Source organism: Drosophila nasuta, chromosome X (assembly GCF_023558535.2).
Source record: "Drosophila nasuta strain 15112-1781.00 chromosome X, ASM2355853v1, whole genome shotgun sequence".
Classification (NCBI taxonomy): Eukaryota; Metazoa; Arthropoda; class Insecta; order Diptera; family Drosophilidae; genus Drosophila; species Drosophila nasuta.
In genome coordinates, this window is record NC_083459.1 from 20549553 (window position 1) to 20562052 (window position 12500).

Below are 12500 nucleotides of genomic sequence, written 5' to 3' on the forward strand. Positions count from 1 at the left end.
TTTATACAAGTAATTTTCATAATTTTACTTAAATTCGTGCTCTGCGCACACCTTCAAATCCGTATTGTATATTCTTCACAATTTTTTGCCTCTGCTTGGGCTCACATACAAATCAAATGTAAATCACGTTGAAATAATTGTGAAGCACATTTAGGAATATAATAAATAATGTTTAGTTCAAATTTAAAGATTTTTGTCTTATGTTAATGTCAGCGGAAAAAGTGGAAAAAGGCTTTGTTAAAAATCTATAAACATTATTAAGACCAAACGATCGGGTTTTTTTCTTCTAATATTCTTAACTTTCTTTAGGATATTAACTTTCATTGGGTTTATTTTGCAGAATTCGCAAAAAATTGCGTTTGAAATGAAAATTTCTAAAACTAACTTTCACTTTATGTAGCGTGCGACACGTCACAATTTTATTAATTATTTTCAAAACAGTGACTCCAGTGAAATTGAATCTTATACCCTCCGAAAGTACTCTCAATTCTCTCTAAATCTTAAAAAAACCCCCAAAAATTGATTTTCATTAGCTAAAATCGTGCGAATGGTGGGATTTGCCCATATATACATGGTACATATATTAAAAAAAAAGAAGAAGAAGAGATTAAATATATACTACACACACACACAGACAGAGAAGTGCCTGACACATTTGTCTGCTGCTGCTTTGTTGTTGTTGTTGTTGTTCTTTTTGTTGTTGTTGTTGTCTCACATTTTGATATTTAATGTAGAAGCAAGCAGCAGAGTCGCTGCATAACGGCAAATACTCGTAATGCGGGCTAAAAACAAAAGTGACGACGCTTCCTTTATTGCCTCCGACATATCCTCGCATTGTTTGTTGTGTCGTTGTTCGTCGCTTCGTCGCTTTGTCGCTCTGTCGCTGTGTTTGGTTGCTTTGGCCCCGTTGTCCTACTTTAAATGGTCTTTAGGTCGTCTGGGGTAAGAGAGCGCGCATTAAACTCTCTCCAATATAAATGCATATGCGTGTCCATGCATGCACATCTCTCTCTGTGTGTGTGTGTGTGTGTGACTTTATTTGTTTTCTACTCTGTATGTGTGTGTGTGTGTGTGTGTGTGTGTGTGTTTGGCCGCAGCTATTGCCAGCAAATCAGGCAAAGCATAATTGCATACAGCTCGTCTAAATAGCAATTACACACACACTCACTCTCTTTACCTCGCTTTTCTTCTATTCTCTCATTTCTTCTTCTGCTTCTCTCTCTCTATCTTCAAAATTCAAAATATAATTTGAAATTTCTTTAAACTAGCTGCAAAATTAGCAAAAGATATAAAAATAAAACGAATTAATATTAAAGCTGCGATATCATGAATTAGAAAAATTTCATTGAAAAATGATTTTAAATATACAAATTGAATTTGAGTTTTGTTGCCATAAGGAACAAATTTAAATATACAGTAATTTTATCAATTTTCTGAGATTTTTCAGAATTAGCATTCAAAGTTTCTATAATGAATTGAATTGTAAGATATAAAAATCTATTATAATGTCATTTATTAATTTATGTGACTTTTTATGTGTGCCAAATTTTCAAAAAAAAATTAATTTTTTTTTTTAAATTCATTCATTTAAATGATGCCAAACTTTATTTATTTTGAAATTAGTTTAATGGCTATTTAGTAATTTGTTTTTTTTTTTTTTAATTTGAGAATATTTGTTTTACAAAACTTAAGAAATAAATACTTTTATATTATAATAATTTTGCAAACATATTTCAATTCGAAAAGTTCCTCAACATAAACGTATTTTGTTAAGCTATTTCTACTTTTTAGAGAGTTCTTCGCTTTAAAAACATTTACACTTAATACATTTTGTGAGAAATTATGAAAATGATTTGAAATGTTTTTTGTTTTCATTTTCGTATTTTCGTTTTTCTTGTGGTTTGTTTTGTGTGATGTATTTCAAACACGTTTTAGAAAAATTATGGCGTCAGCTGCTGTGCAAAACATAAACAAAAGAAACGCATAAAAACAAAAAAAAAAAAAACTACAGATAAAGAATGAATGAAAAGAAAAGAGCAGAGAGGAAAATAAAAAACTATTATTCGCCGCATTTTGTTGTTGTTTGTGTTTGCGGCGCTCATTTCGCTCAACTTGTCCAAATAAAATAAATCTTGAGTTTGAAATGATTATTTCTCCTCTATTCTTCTCTCCCTCTCCCCCTCTCTTTCTATTTATTGTTGTTTTTGTTTTGGTTTCTTTGTGAAAAGAATTCCGACCATTCCGATGTTGCGAGTCGAATCATTTCTGGTTCCACATAGAGATCTATTAATATAATTTGATGCATTGCCTTCATCGTCATCTTCGGTCAGTCTTCTTACTCTTCTTCTTCTTATTGTTGTTGTTGTCTTTGTTCGTTCGTATAAACGCTTCATATGGGGCTTAAGACCTTATGAAATATAGATTGAAACAAAAAGAAAAAAAAAAAAAAAAAAATGATTGCCAATTAGAAATCTCTTTCATCTTTTCCACAAATTTTGCTGTGACAAATCATTTTATTGAAGAAAAACGAAAATCAAAAACTGTTCTATACTTTTTCTGCTTTTTTCTTTCTATTTCTTTTTAAGTGTTTTCGAAAGCATCATTTGGATTAGTTCGGCTGTCAAAGTTTATTACATTTTTTAAATAAAACATATTTCGTTGGGATTAAAAAATTGCTTACTTAATAGCCGGCAATAAAAGCTATTTAAATATGTATATATTTTGAAATTTATGGTTAAAAGTGCCATAATTAAAATCATTAAACTAATAATTGAAATACTTGCTAGAACTGACCCGTCTATGAAATTTGATATGCAAAAGTGTGTTTTTGGTTTTTGTGGCTGCAGTTTTGGCTTTATGCCTGTATTTAATCTCTTTGAAGCACCCTCAACGGAAGCATAAAAAGTTGGCAAATTACGAGAGCTCTTCTTCTTCCAGCTTCCCTTAACAAACTTGATGGTGACATATGAAATTTAAATTCAATTTCAAAGAGGGGAAAAAAAAAAAAAAAAAAAAAAAAAAAGATGAAATCATAAACATGAACTGAAAATTGCCTGAACATAATTACAATAGCAAATAGAGAGAGAAAGAGAGAGAGAGAGAGGGATAGATAGAGATAGAGATAGAGATAGAGATAGAGATAGAGATAGAGAGAGAGAGAGAGGGAAAGCGAGAGAGAGAGACAGACAGAGAGATAGATAGATAGAGAGAGAGAGAGAGAGAGAGAGACAGAGATAGAGATAGAGAGAGAGAGAGACAGAGATAGAGAGAGAGAGAGAAAGAGAGAGAGAGAGACAGAGAGATAGATAGAGAGAGAGAGAGAGAGAGAGAGAGAGAGAGAGAGAGAGAGAGAGAGAGAGAGAGAGAAAAGAGAGATAGAGAGAGAGAGAGATAGAGAGACAGAGAGAGAGAGAGAGAGAGAGAGAGAGAGAGAGAGAGAGAGAGAGAGAGAGAGAGAGAGAGAGAGACAGAGATAGAGAGAGAGAGAGAGAGAGAGATAGTATGTAAGTACATACTATATAATAATAAATTTTACCATCAAGCTGGTCGTCTAATTGCGTGCGCCCTTCTCGATAAGTAACTTCGCGGTCGTCAAGTGGCCGGCACGAGTAGCCTCCATAAGAGGCGTACGTTTGTCCGCCGTCATGTGCTCCAAATTAGCGCCATGAGAGAGGAGCAGACTAGCCGCAACGGTGTGTCCTTTCTTACACGCAATCATGAGCGCCGTGTCTCCATTTTCCATCTCTGCATCCACAGTCGCATCGTTATCCAATAGCAATACCACCATTCTCTGGTCCCCCTTGCCAGCTGCCATCATTAAATATGTGTTGCCATTTGAAATGGTCCCATTAATGTTGCCGCCGGCCTCAATGAGCAAAGTGGTAACGTCAAGGTGACTATTGGATATTGCGCATTCCAGCGGCGATGGCAGTGGAAAGGTGGAACTATTGACTTCCGCTCCCTTGTCTAATAATATCTCCGCTACTGCCACTTGGCCACCTTTTGAAGCCGCTGAAAGAGCGAAGTTCAAATCATCAGCGCCAGCATCCAGTAGGAGATACACCAAATCGAGATGACCCTTGTAACTAGCCACTGATAATGCACTCTCGTTGTGCTCATTGGAGCGGGTGTTGACACTTGCTCCATGCTCGAGAAGTACCTATGAGAGAGACATTAAACATTAGATTAATCAGCAGATTAAAGTGTGAAAGTAGTTTATACATTCTCTATACTGCCTATGACTCGATACTAACCATGGCTACTTCCACATGCCCGCCACATGCGGCCTTCATCAGCGGTGTATGTCCAACCACATTGTGCTCATTCAAACTAGCGCCATGGCTTAGCAGTACATTTACCACTTCAAGATAACCGCCCGCGCTGGCAACCATGAGCGCCGTTTCCCCATTGTCACATTTTTGATTCACGTTAAAGTTGCTCCGGAGCATCAGTACGACAATATCCAAATGACCGAAAGCAGCCGCTTCAATTAGCGCTGGTCGATTTATTTGATTTTGAATTGGAAACATTTTTAAGAAAATTTTTGTCAGCGCAGCAAAATGAAACACAATTGTGAGAAATATTTGACAACCGAGAATAGTGACGGATCGAGAAAAGTGATGACTCGATCGATATGATACATACTACTGTGGGCAAAAAGTAAGGTGAATTTTCAATTTAAACTTCGCGGGCCTAACAATTCGGCCTAATTCTTTTTTTCTTAAGTTGGCAAGACTGTTAATGGCATCTGGGCCAAATTTCATTTGAATGTCATTATCAGAAATATATTTACGCTTGTGTTTTCCAAACGACCAAGAGTGCATTTTTCGATTTTTTACAATGTCTGAATGAGAAGTGCCATCAAATTTTGTTTGCTGAATGAAATTTCGGCTGCGGAAACGCCGAGTATGTTGCGAAAGACCTTTGGTGATTCTACCGTGTCACAAAAAAAATGTTTTTAAGTGGTACAAAGACATCAAAGAGGGTCGAGAAAGTGTTGATGACTTGGAGCGCTCCGGACGACAATCGACGTCAACACATGACCAACACGTCAACAAAGTGGAGGCAAAAATCGTCGGTTGACTATTAGAGACCTTACTGATATGATCGGAATATCAGAAAGATCTGTGAAAACCATTTTGAAAGACCATTTGGGCCTACGAAAAGTCAAATCTCGTTTGGTACCAAAAACGACCAATTTCTGTACACGTTTTTCTTGACCATTTCGCAAAAAATTCGACGCATATCGTTCCAAGACCACTGTATTCGCCTGATTTGGCTCCGTGTGACTTCTGACTATTCCCAAAACTGAAGAGACCACTTCGGGGAATGCGTTTCGAGTCGATTGAGGAGATAAAAGCTAAATCGAAGAAGGCACTGATGGCTATACCGAAAAGGGACTATTTGGCATATTTCGAGGATAGGAAAAAGTGTGCATAAGTGTATTTTATCGGGAGGGATCACTTTGAAGGGAATGATATTGATTTAGAAGAATAAATAAAGATTTTTCATTTTACAAACAAATTCACCTTACTTTTTGCCCACAGTAGTATTAATCGATTAATTTGTTTCAATTAGCGATTTAATTGTCTCGAAAAATGGCTTTCGATTTATTGAATCATTAATCGATTATAAGTACGTATACGTATACGCCTCTGGCTTCTTCTGCTTCTTTGTATTCTATTTTGATCATGTAAAGTCTTGTTTGCGTTCATATATACATATGTACTATATGTTGAATGGAAGAAAAACTGTGATGTACATTTACATATGATTTCGTGGTATAATATACCAGGTATCAGATGTAAATAAACTTCATTGGTCATTTGGTCGTCCTACATATGGGCAAATCCCAGAAACAGTCCACCAGCGACCAATTTTTAAACATCACATTTTGTAATTTTTCTTTATATGAAACATTAAAGTAGATATCGAATTTTAAGAATTTAAAGTAAAAGAAATTTCGATCATTATAAATGCACAAATTTGTATCAAACCCAATTTTATTTATACAAGTAATTTTCATAATTTTACTTAAATTCGTGCTCTGCGCACACCTTCAAATCCGTATTGTATATTCTTCACAATTTTTTGCCTCTGCTTGGGCTCACATACAAATCAAATGTAAATCACGTTGAAATAATTGTGAAGCACATTTAGGAATATAATAAATAATGTTTAGTTCAAATTTAAAGATTTTTGTCTTATGTTAATGTCAGCGGAAAAAGTGGAAAAAGGCTTTGTTAAAAATCTATAAACATTATTAAGACCAAACGATCGGGTTTTTTTCTTCTAATATTCTTAACTTTCTTTAGGATATTAACTTTCATTGGGTTTATTTTGCAGAATTCGCAAAAAATTGCGTTTGAAATGAAAATTTCTAAAACTAACTTTCACTTTATGTAGCGTGCGACACGTCACAATTTTATTAATTATTTTCAAAACAGTGACTCCAGTGAAATTGAATCTTATACCCTCCGAAAGTACTCTCAATTCTCTCTAAATCTTAAAAAAAAAACCCCCAAAAAATTGATTTTCATTAGCTAAAATCGTGCGAATGGTGGGATTTGCCCATATATACATGGTACATATATTAAAAAAAAGAAGAAGAAGAGATTAAATATATACTACACACACACACAGACAGAGAAGTGCCTGACACATTTGTCTGCTGCTGCTTTGTTGTTGTTGTTGTTGTTCTTTTTGTTGTTGTTGTTGTCTCACATTTTGATATTTAATGTAGAAGCAAGCAGCAGAGTCGCTGCATAACGGCAAATACTCGTAATGCGGGCTAAAAACAAAAGTGACGACGCTTCCTTTATTGCCTCCGACATATCCTCGCATTGTTTGTTGTGTCGTTGTTCGTCGCTTCGTCGCTTTGTCGCTCTGTCGCTGTGTTTGGTTGCTTTGGCCCCGTTGTCCTACTTTAAATGGTCTTTAGGTCGTCTGGGGTAAGAGAGCGCGCATTAAACTCTCTCCAATATAAATGCATATGCGTGTCCATGCATGCACATCTCTCTGTGTGTGTGTGTGTGTGTGTGTGTGACTTTATTTGTTTTCTACTCTGTATGTGTGTGTGTGTGTGTGTGTGTGTGTTTGGCCGCAGCTATTGCCAGCAAATCAGGCAAAGCATAATTGCATACAGCTCGTCTAAATAGCAATTACACACACTCTCACTCTCTTTACCTCGGTCTTCTTCCATTCTCTCACTTCTTCTGCTTTTCTCTATCTCTATTTCGCTCTCACTCCTTCAATAAACCAAAAAGCAAAAAAAGTAACCGCAACATCAACGTCAACTGCTGCAAAGCTTTTGACGAAGAAGCAGAAAAGAAGGAATTGGGGGAAGCAATAACAACAGCAACAACAACAACGTCACATAACGAAACGATGCGCTAACTTGCTTAAAGTGCATTCTAACAACCGTTTGAAAGAGCAAGACAGCGAGAGAGAGATAGACGCGAAGAGAAAAAGCAGAAGACAATGTTGAAGAAGAGGTCACCAATAGGTGCTACGAAAAGTGGTCTAGTCAGTGTTGTTGTTGTTAACGTCATCGTTCTTGTTGTTGTTCTAGTTGTTGTTGTTGTTGTCGTCATCGTTGTTGTTGTTCTTGTTCTTGTTGTTACTGTAAGTTGTTCGTAAATGTTGTAATAACATAAAACTGGCGGAGTCTTTCTTGCCTGTTACTTTGTCATGTCTCCAAAAAAAAAAAAAAAAGAGATAAAAAGAAAAGGACAAACTGAAAGAACTGAGAAACTGAGAAAGAGGGCGTTCTTTGATAATACCCATAATAAGTTAGACCCAATTTACACTTTCCTCTCTGCGCTCGAAACGTGTCACAAAAAATGTTTGCAACTCGCAATATTTTCTCGCTACATCTCGTTATATCATCATCACTGTTTGCCACTGCATTTCTTCTGAAAATATGTTAAATTTGAATTTAATTTAAATACAGAATTTGGTTCTTTTGAAAAACTTCTGAAAATTCATGTGAAACATTTAATAGAAATGCAAAATTGGCTCCTTTAAAATGTATTTTCAATTGTGGATTATTTTTAATTTAAGATACATCATTAAAAGTATTTCTTAGTAATGAGATTTTGTTTTTTTTTTTTTGTTTTTATTTTTTGTAATTCTTGTTTAGTCAATTTTCTATTTAAAATTTAATGAATTTTGAGTATGTTAATGTTAAAGTCGTTTTTAACGGTATATATTTTTATTCCGTTGATCAGTTCTTGATATTCGATCTAAACCAAATTTCCATTCAACAGATCTTAAAAATTAGTTATTAGTTCATTTATCAGTAAAATACCAAATAATGGTTTCAGTGTTAATTTTTTTTTTATTTGAATAAATACAACATAAAAATTTAACACAATTATAATTTATTAGAAAATACGTATAGATAATGCTTATAATTTAAGTTTACTGCTATGAAATGTAAAATTTTAAAAATATAATTTACTATTTTATCGAATATTTCAATTATGTTTTCTATATAAACGCCAATAAGTGAGTTTTCTCAATAATAACATTAAACATCTTTTATTTGTACAATTTTGTATTGATATTATAGTCTAATTATTGGGGAATACAATTTTTGAGAAGTAATATTCATTCGACTAATTTTATTATGTTTATATTCAAGTCATATTTTAATTATTTTCAGTTTTAATTGTTATATATTCTAATTCTCATAAATTGATGTGCCAATTTTTTCTATAAATTTATCCCATCTTTTGTAATAGGTTTATAAAATGTGCTGCAAATAAAATGTTGTCGGAAACATTAAATAAGCTCATTGAGAGTTTATCGATTTATTTATTTGATACTATTTTCATCTTTTGCAAATCACTTTAATTGATTGAGCTGCAAAAGTTGGTCCAATCGATGAAATGAAGTCGGAATAATTGAATAATTCATGGATTATAAATAGAAGTAGTAGACTCATATAATTGTCGACTAATGTGATTTGAATAGGAGACGAACATTAAATATGTAATAGTCTGAGACGATTATAATTCGTGGTCTTTGGAATATGCAAATCGTTTGAAGTTAGTCGAGGAAATTTAATTACTTTGGTTCAATACATGGCCAGCAGCAAATAGAGAAATCATAACCACTTAAGTCTGGGTAAAAAGTTCAGGCAGTTTGCCAAACTTCTCTCTTTCTCTGTCTCTCTCTGGAGAATTTCTTTTGTGTTCGGCATTACACAATATATTTGATGTTATGGCATGACTTTTAATACAACGCGGCCAAAAACATAGTGACCGACATTCCTCAACTACAACTTCGTCATCGTCATCGTCATCGTCATCGTTCTGTCATCGTCATCGTCATCGTCATCGTCATCGTCATCGCCATCGTCATTTTCATGCCTTTTGTCTTTGTGTTTGTCTCGAGAACGAAAGCGGCCCGGAAATGTTCGGTCCCTTATATGCGAGGTGTGCCTCATTATGCATATAAGTTTCCTCATTCTTTTCCCTCGCCTTCTTCTTTATAGTTTGCTCCCTTTAAAAGGTTGCACATAAACAAAATTGAGAAGTATGAGCGTATATGTATATGAAGCCTCTCTATATCTACTATCTCTTTCTCTTTGCTTGTCTACTTCTCTTTCTTGTTTATAGTTTGTTGCTCCCTTTAAAGGTTGAGCTATATACTACTACATACATGTATATGAAGCCACTCTCTATAGTATATATACATATTTTTCTATATCTCTGCTTGCTCTCTTTCGCGCTGTCTCAATAAATTTGGGTTCTTCTTTTCGTAACGTTTCGAATTTTCATTGTCTATTAGTGTGTGTGTGTGTGTTAAATAGCAATCTTATTGCTGCACTTGTATTTGTTGCAAAAGTAGGACATTCAGCTGCAGGTAGCAAAGAGAGAGTAAGACAGAAAGAAAGAGAGAGAGAGAGAGAGAGAGAATGTGGCGTGCATAGGCGACGCGACGGCACGAAATGTGCAACACAAAAGTTTCGCCATTATTGGCTTATGAGGTGAAATTTATTGCAGCATAACTCAATGCGCTTCTCCGCCTTGCCACCTTGCCACCTTGCCACCTCCTTGCCACATGCCACCTATTGGAAGCGTTGGCTGAGAAACTTTTCAGCGCATATTGTGGCAAGCGTCGAATGACGGGCTGATTAACTTTTAAAACGCCAACTTTGGCCAAACCAAAAAAATAATAATAATAATAATAATATTAATTTTGCGAAAATATCTTTCTTATATGCGGAATTTAATAAGCACAGAGCATATATCAATTCGATTTTTAGAAGCAACAGAAAACTTTTGACAAAACTTTTAAAGTTGCTTTAGGCAGATTAATTAGAAAATAATTTGGAGTATTTAGAAAAACATAAATTAAAAATTGACATAAAGAATTTAAGTGAATTTTTTATTCATATTAATTAATATTTTTTTATTAATTTAAAGTTAAATCTCGACTTATAAATTAAGATTTGACAATTATAAAGACATTTATTTCAATAATCGATTTAGTATTTATATTATATTTCATAAATTTAGTAAATCTATTGGAATTATATTGAGTACAAGCAAGTAAGAGGTCATTAGCTCTATTTTTATAATAAATCAGCAATAATTTATCATACATCATTATCTATAATTTTAAAATTTAACTATTAAGTGAAGGAATTAAATTTGTATTAAAAGCGACACTGTCAATCTCAATTGAATTAGCTTCACATCATTGTGCTATCCTTTTCTTTCATTTGCATTTCATAAATAACATGCTTACATGCATATGGATGTACATATATCCCTTTCATTTGCACTTGCCGAGTGCAGTTTGCCAAGTACCGCAACTTTACGCCTTCTCTTCTCTCTTCGCAGTTGTTGTTTTGAGTTCAACTTCAGCTGATCGGAACAACCCCTTAATCTGTGTCTTCTTCTTTGATTTTGTCTTTACAGAGGCGCTGTTGTTGTTGCGTTTTGTAACATGCGTGTTGTTGTTGGACACGCAGCATTGTCATTGCTTTTGTGTTTGCTTCTTCAAATGCGCTGTTGCTGCACTATTCATATGTACATACATGTACATGTATATATGTTCATATGTGTGTTGTTGTTGTTCTCTGCATAGCGCTTTCATCTTGACTTTGCATTCTGCAAATGCAAAAACCTTGTTGTTGTTGTTTTTGTATGCGTGTCGTTGTTGCTCTCTGAGTAATATTAATGAGGATCCTTGTGTTGTTGCTTTTTTTGTCTTTGCATATTGATATTGTCAAAATTGTGATCTAATTATTGTGATTTTGAACTTCTTGTTTCTTTATAGCACACAAGGTCTTGGAAATGAGAAATTGAATAATGGACAAATGAAATGAAGACTTGAAAGAATTAAAAAAAGAAACAAAAGAAAAAAACAAAATGAAATAGAAAGCAAAAACAAAACGGACAACAGATGCATTAAATATTCATATAAATTACACTTATTTAAACAATTACAAATAATAATAATATAATAATAATAATAATAATACAATTAATAATAAATATTAATAATAATACTCGAAGCTCAAATAGACTGAAATAGAGTCCAAATATATTACGAAAGTAAATGCAATTAATTATACATATCATAAAAAATAATTAGCAATTGCATTTAAGTTTAAACAAATAGAAGTTCGAACAATAGCAACAACAATAACAATAACAACAATAACTACAGCAACAACAACTGCAAGCAAGAAAACAAACAAAACAAAAACAAAAAAAAAAAAACAAATCAAATAATACATGAAGCAATATTCAATTGAAAACTAATCACAACGTGAATAAAAGTGACAAAGAAAGTGTTTATTGTGCTAAAAGAAGTGCGAAACAGAAACACAGAGAGAGAGAGAGAGAGAGAGAGAGAGTGTGAAGGAGAAGGAGAGAGAAGTGTGTGAGAGACGCGCGGCGGGCGTCATGTGACTGGGCGGCCAGCAAAACACAATAAGAACAAAACAGAAAACCAAAAACAAAAAGCAAGAACAACAACAACAACAAGAGCAATGTTCAAAGCAAGAAGAACAAACGAGACGCGGCGCCAAAGCAAATGAAATATAATTTGAAAACGAAAATGCGAAAAACTTTACGCGCCTAAAGCAACAAGGGAGCAACTGCAACAACAACAACAAGAGAGCAAGAAGAACAACAACGACAATAAATATAATAACAACACCAACAACAACAAGAAGACAAAGCAGAAGGAGAAGAGAACGAAGAACAACAACAACTAAAGACCAGTCAGGTAAGTTAGTCATGCCATAAAAGGGGGGAGCAAGCAGTGCAGAGTGTAGAGAGTGGAGAGTGGAGAGTAGAGGAGGGGGCGCATGCAAATGCTGTTGATTGATATTCTACAATATTTAAAATAATTTGCCTTCAGTTTGCTTTGCTCTGCGGCTCGAGATTCCAAAGACTTTTTCACGCTCATTGACAGCAAAGGAAACCGTCGCTGCCTCAGAGTGTGTGCGTGTGTCTGTGTGTGTGTGGGGGTAGAGT

The 12500-nt window shown here is 34.3% G+C and overlaps 2 protein-coding genes across 9 annotated transcripts in view; one reads left to right on the forward strand and one right to left on the reverse strand.

The window, feature by feature from the left end:
- LOC132797212 (innexin shaking-B) overlaps window positions 1–12500 on the forward strand; it is a 215153-nt gene that overhangs the window by 10769 nt on the left and 191884 nt on the right. For all 8 annotated transcript variants that reach the window (XM_060808785.1, XM_060808792.1, XM_060808784.1 and 5 more), the window contains one exon: window positions 11293–12249. The gene's annotated coding sequence lies outside the window, so the exon portion shown is untranslated. The remainder of the gene's footprint in view (window positions 1–11292; window positions 12250–12500) is intronic.
- Window positions 2001–4527, reverse strand: LOC132796010 (ankyrin repeat and KH domain-containing protein 1-like). The gene is made up of 3 exons (XM_060807019.1): window positions 4254–4527; window positions 3536–4159; window positions 2001–2407 (listed from the first exon to the last, which is right to left on the reverse strand). The coding sequence occupies exons 1-2, from the start codon at window positions 4446–4448 to the stop codon at window positions 3551–3553; spliced, it is 804 nt and encodes a 267-aa protein (XP_060663002.1). The 5' UTR covers window positions 4449–4527; the 3' UTR covers window positions 2001–2407; window positions 3536–3550.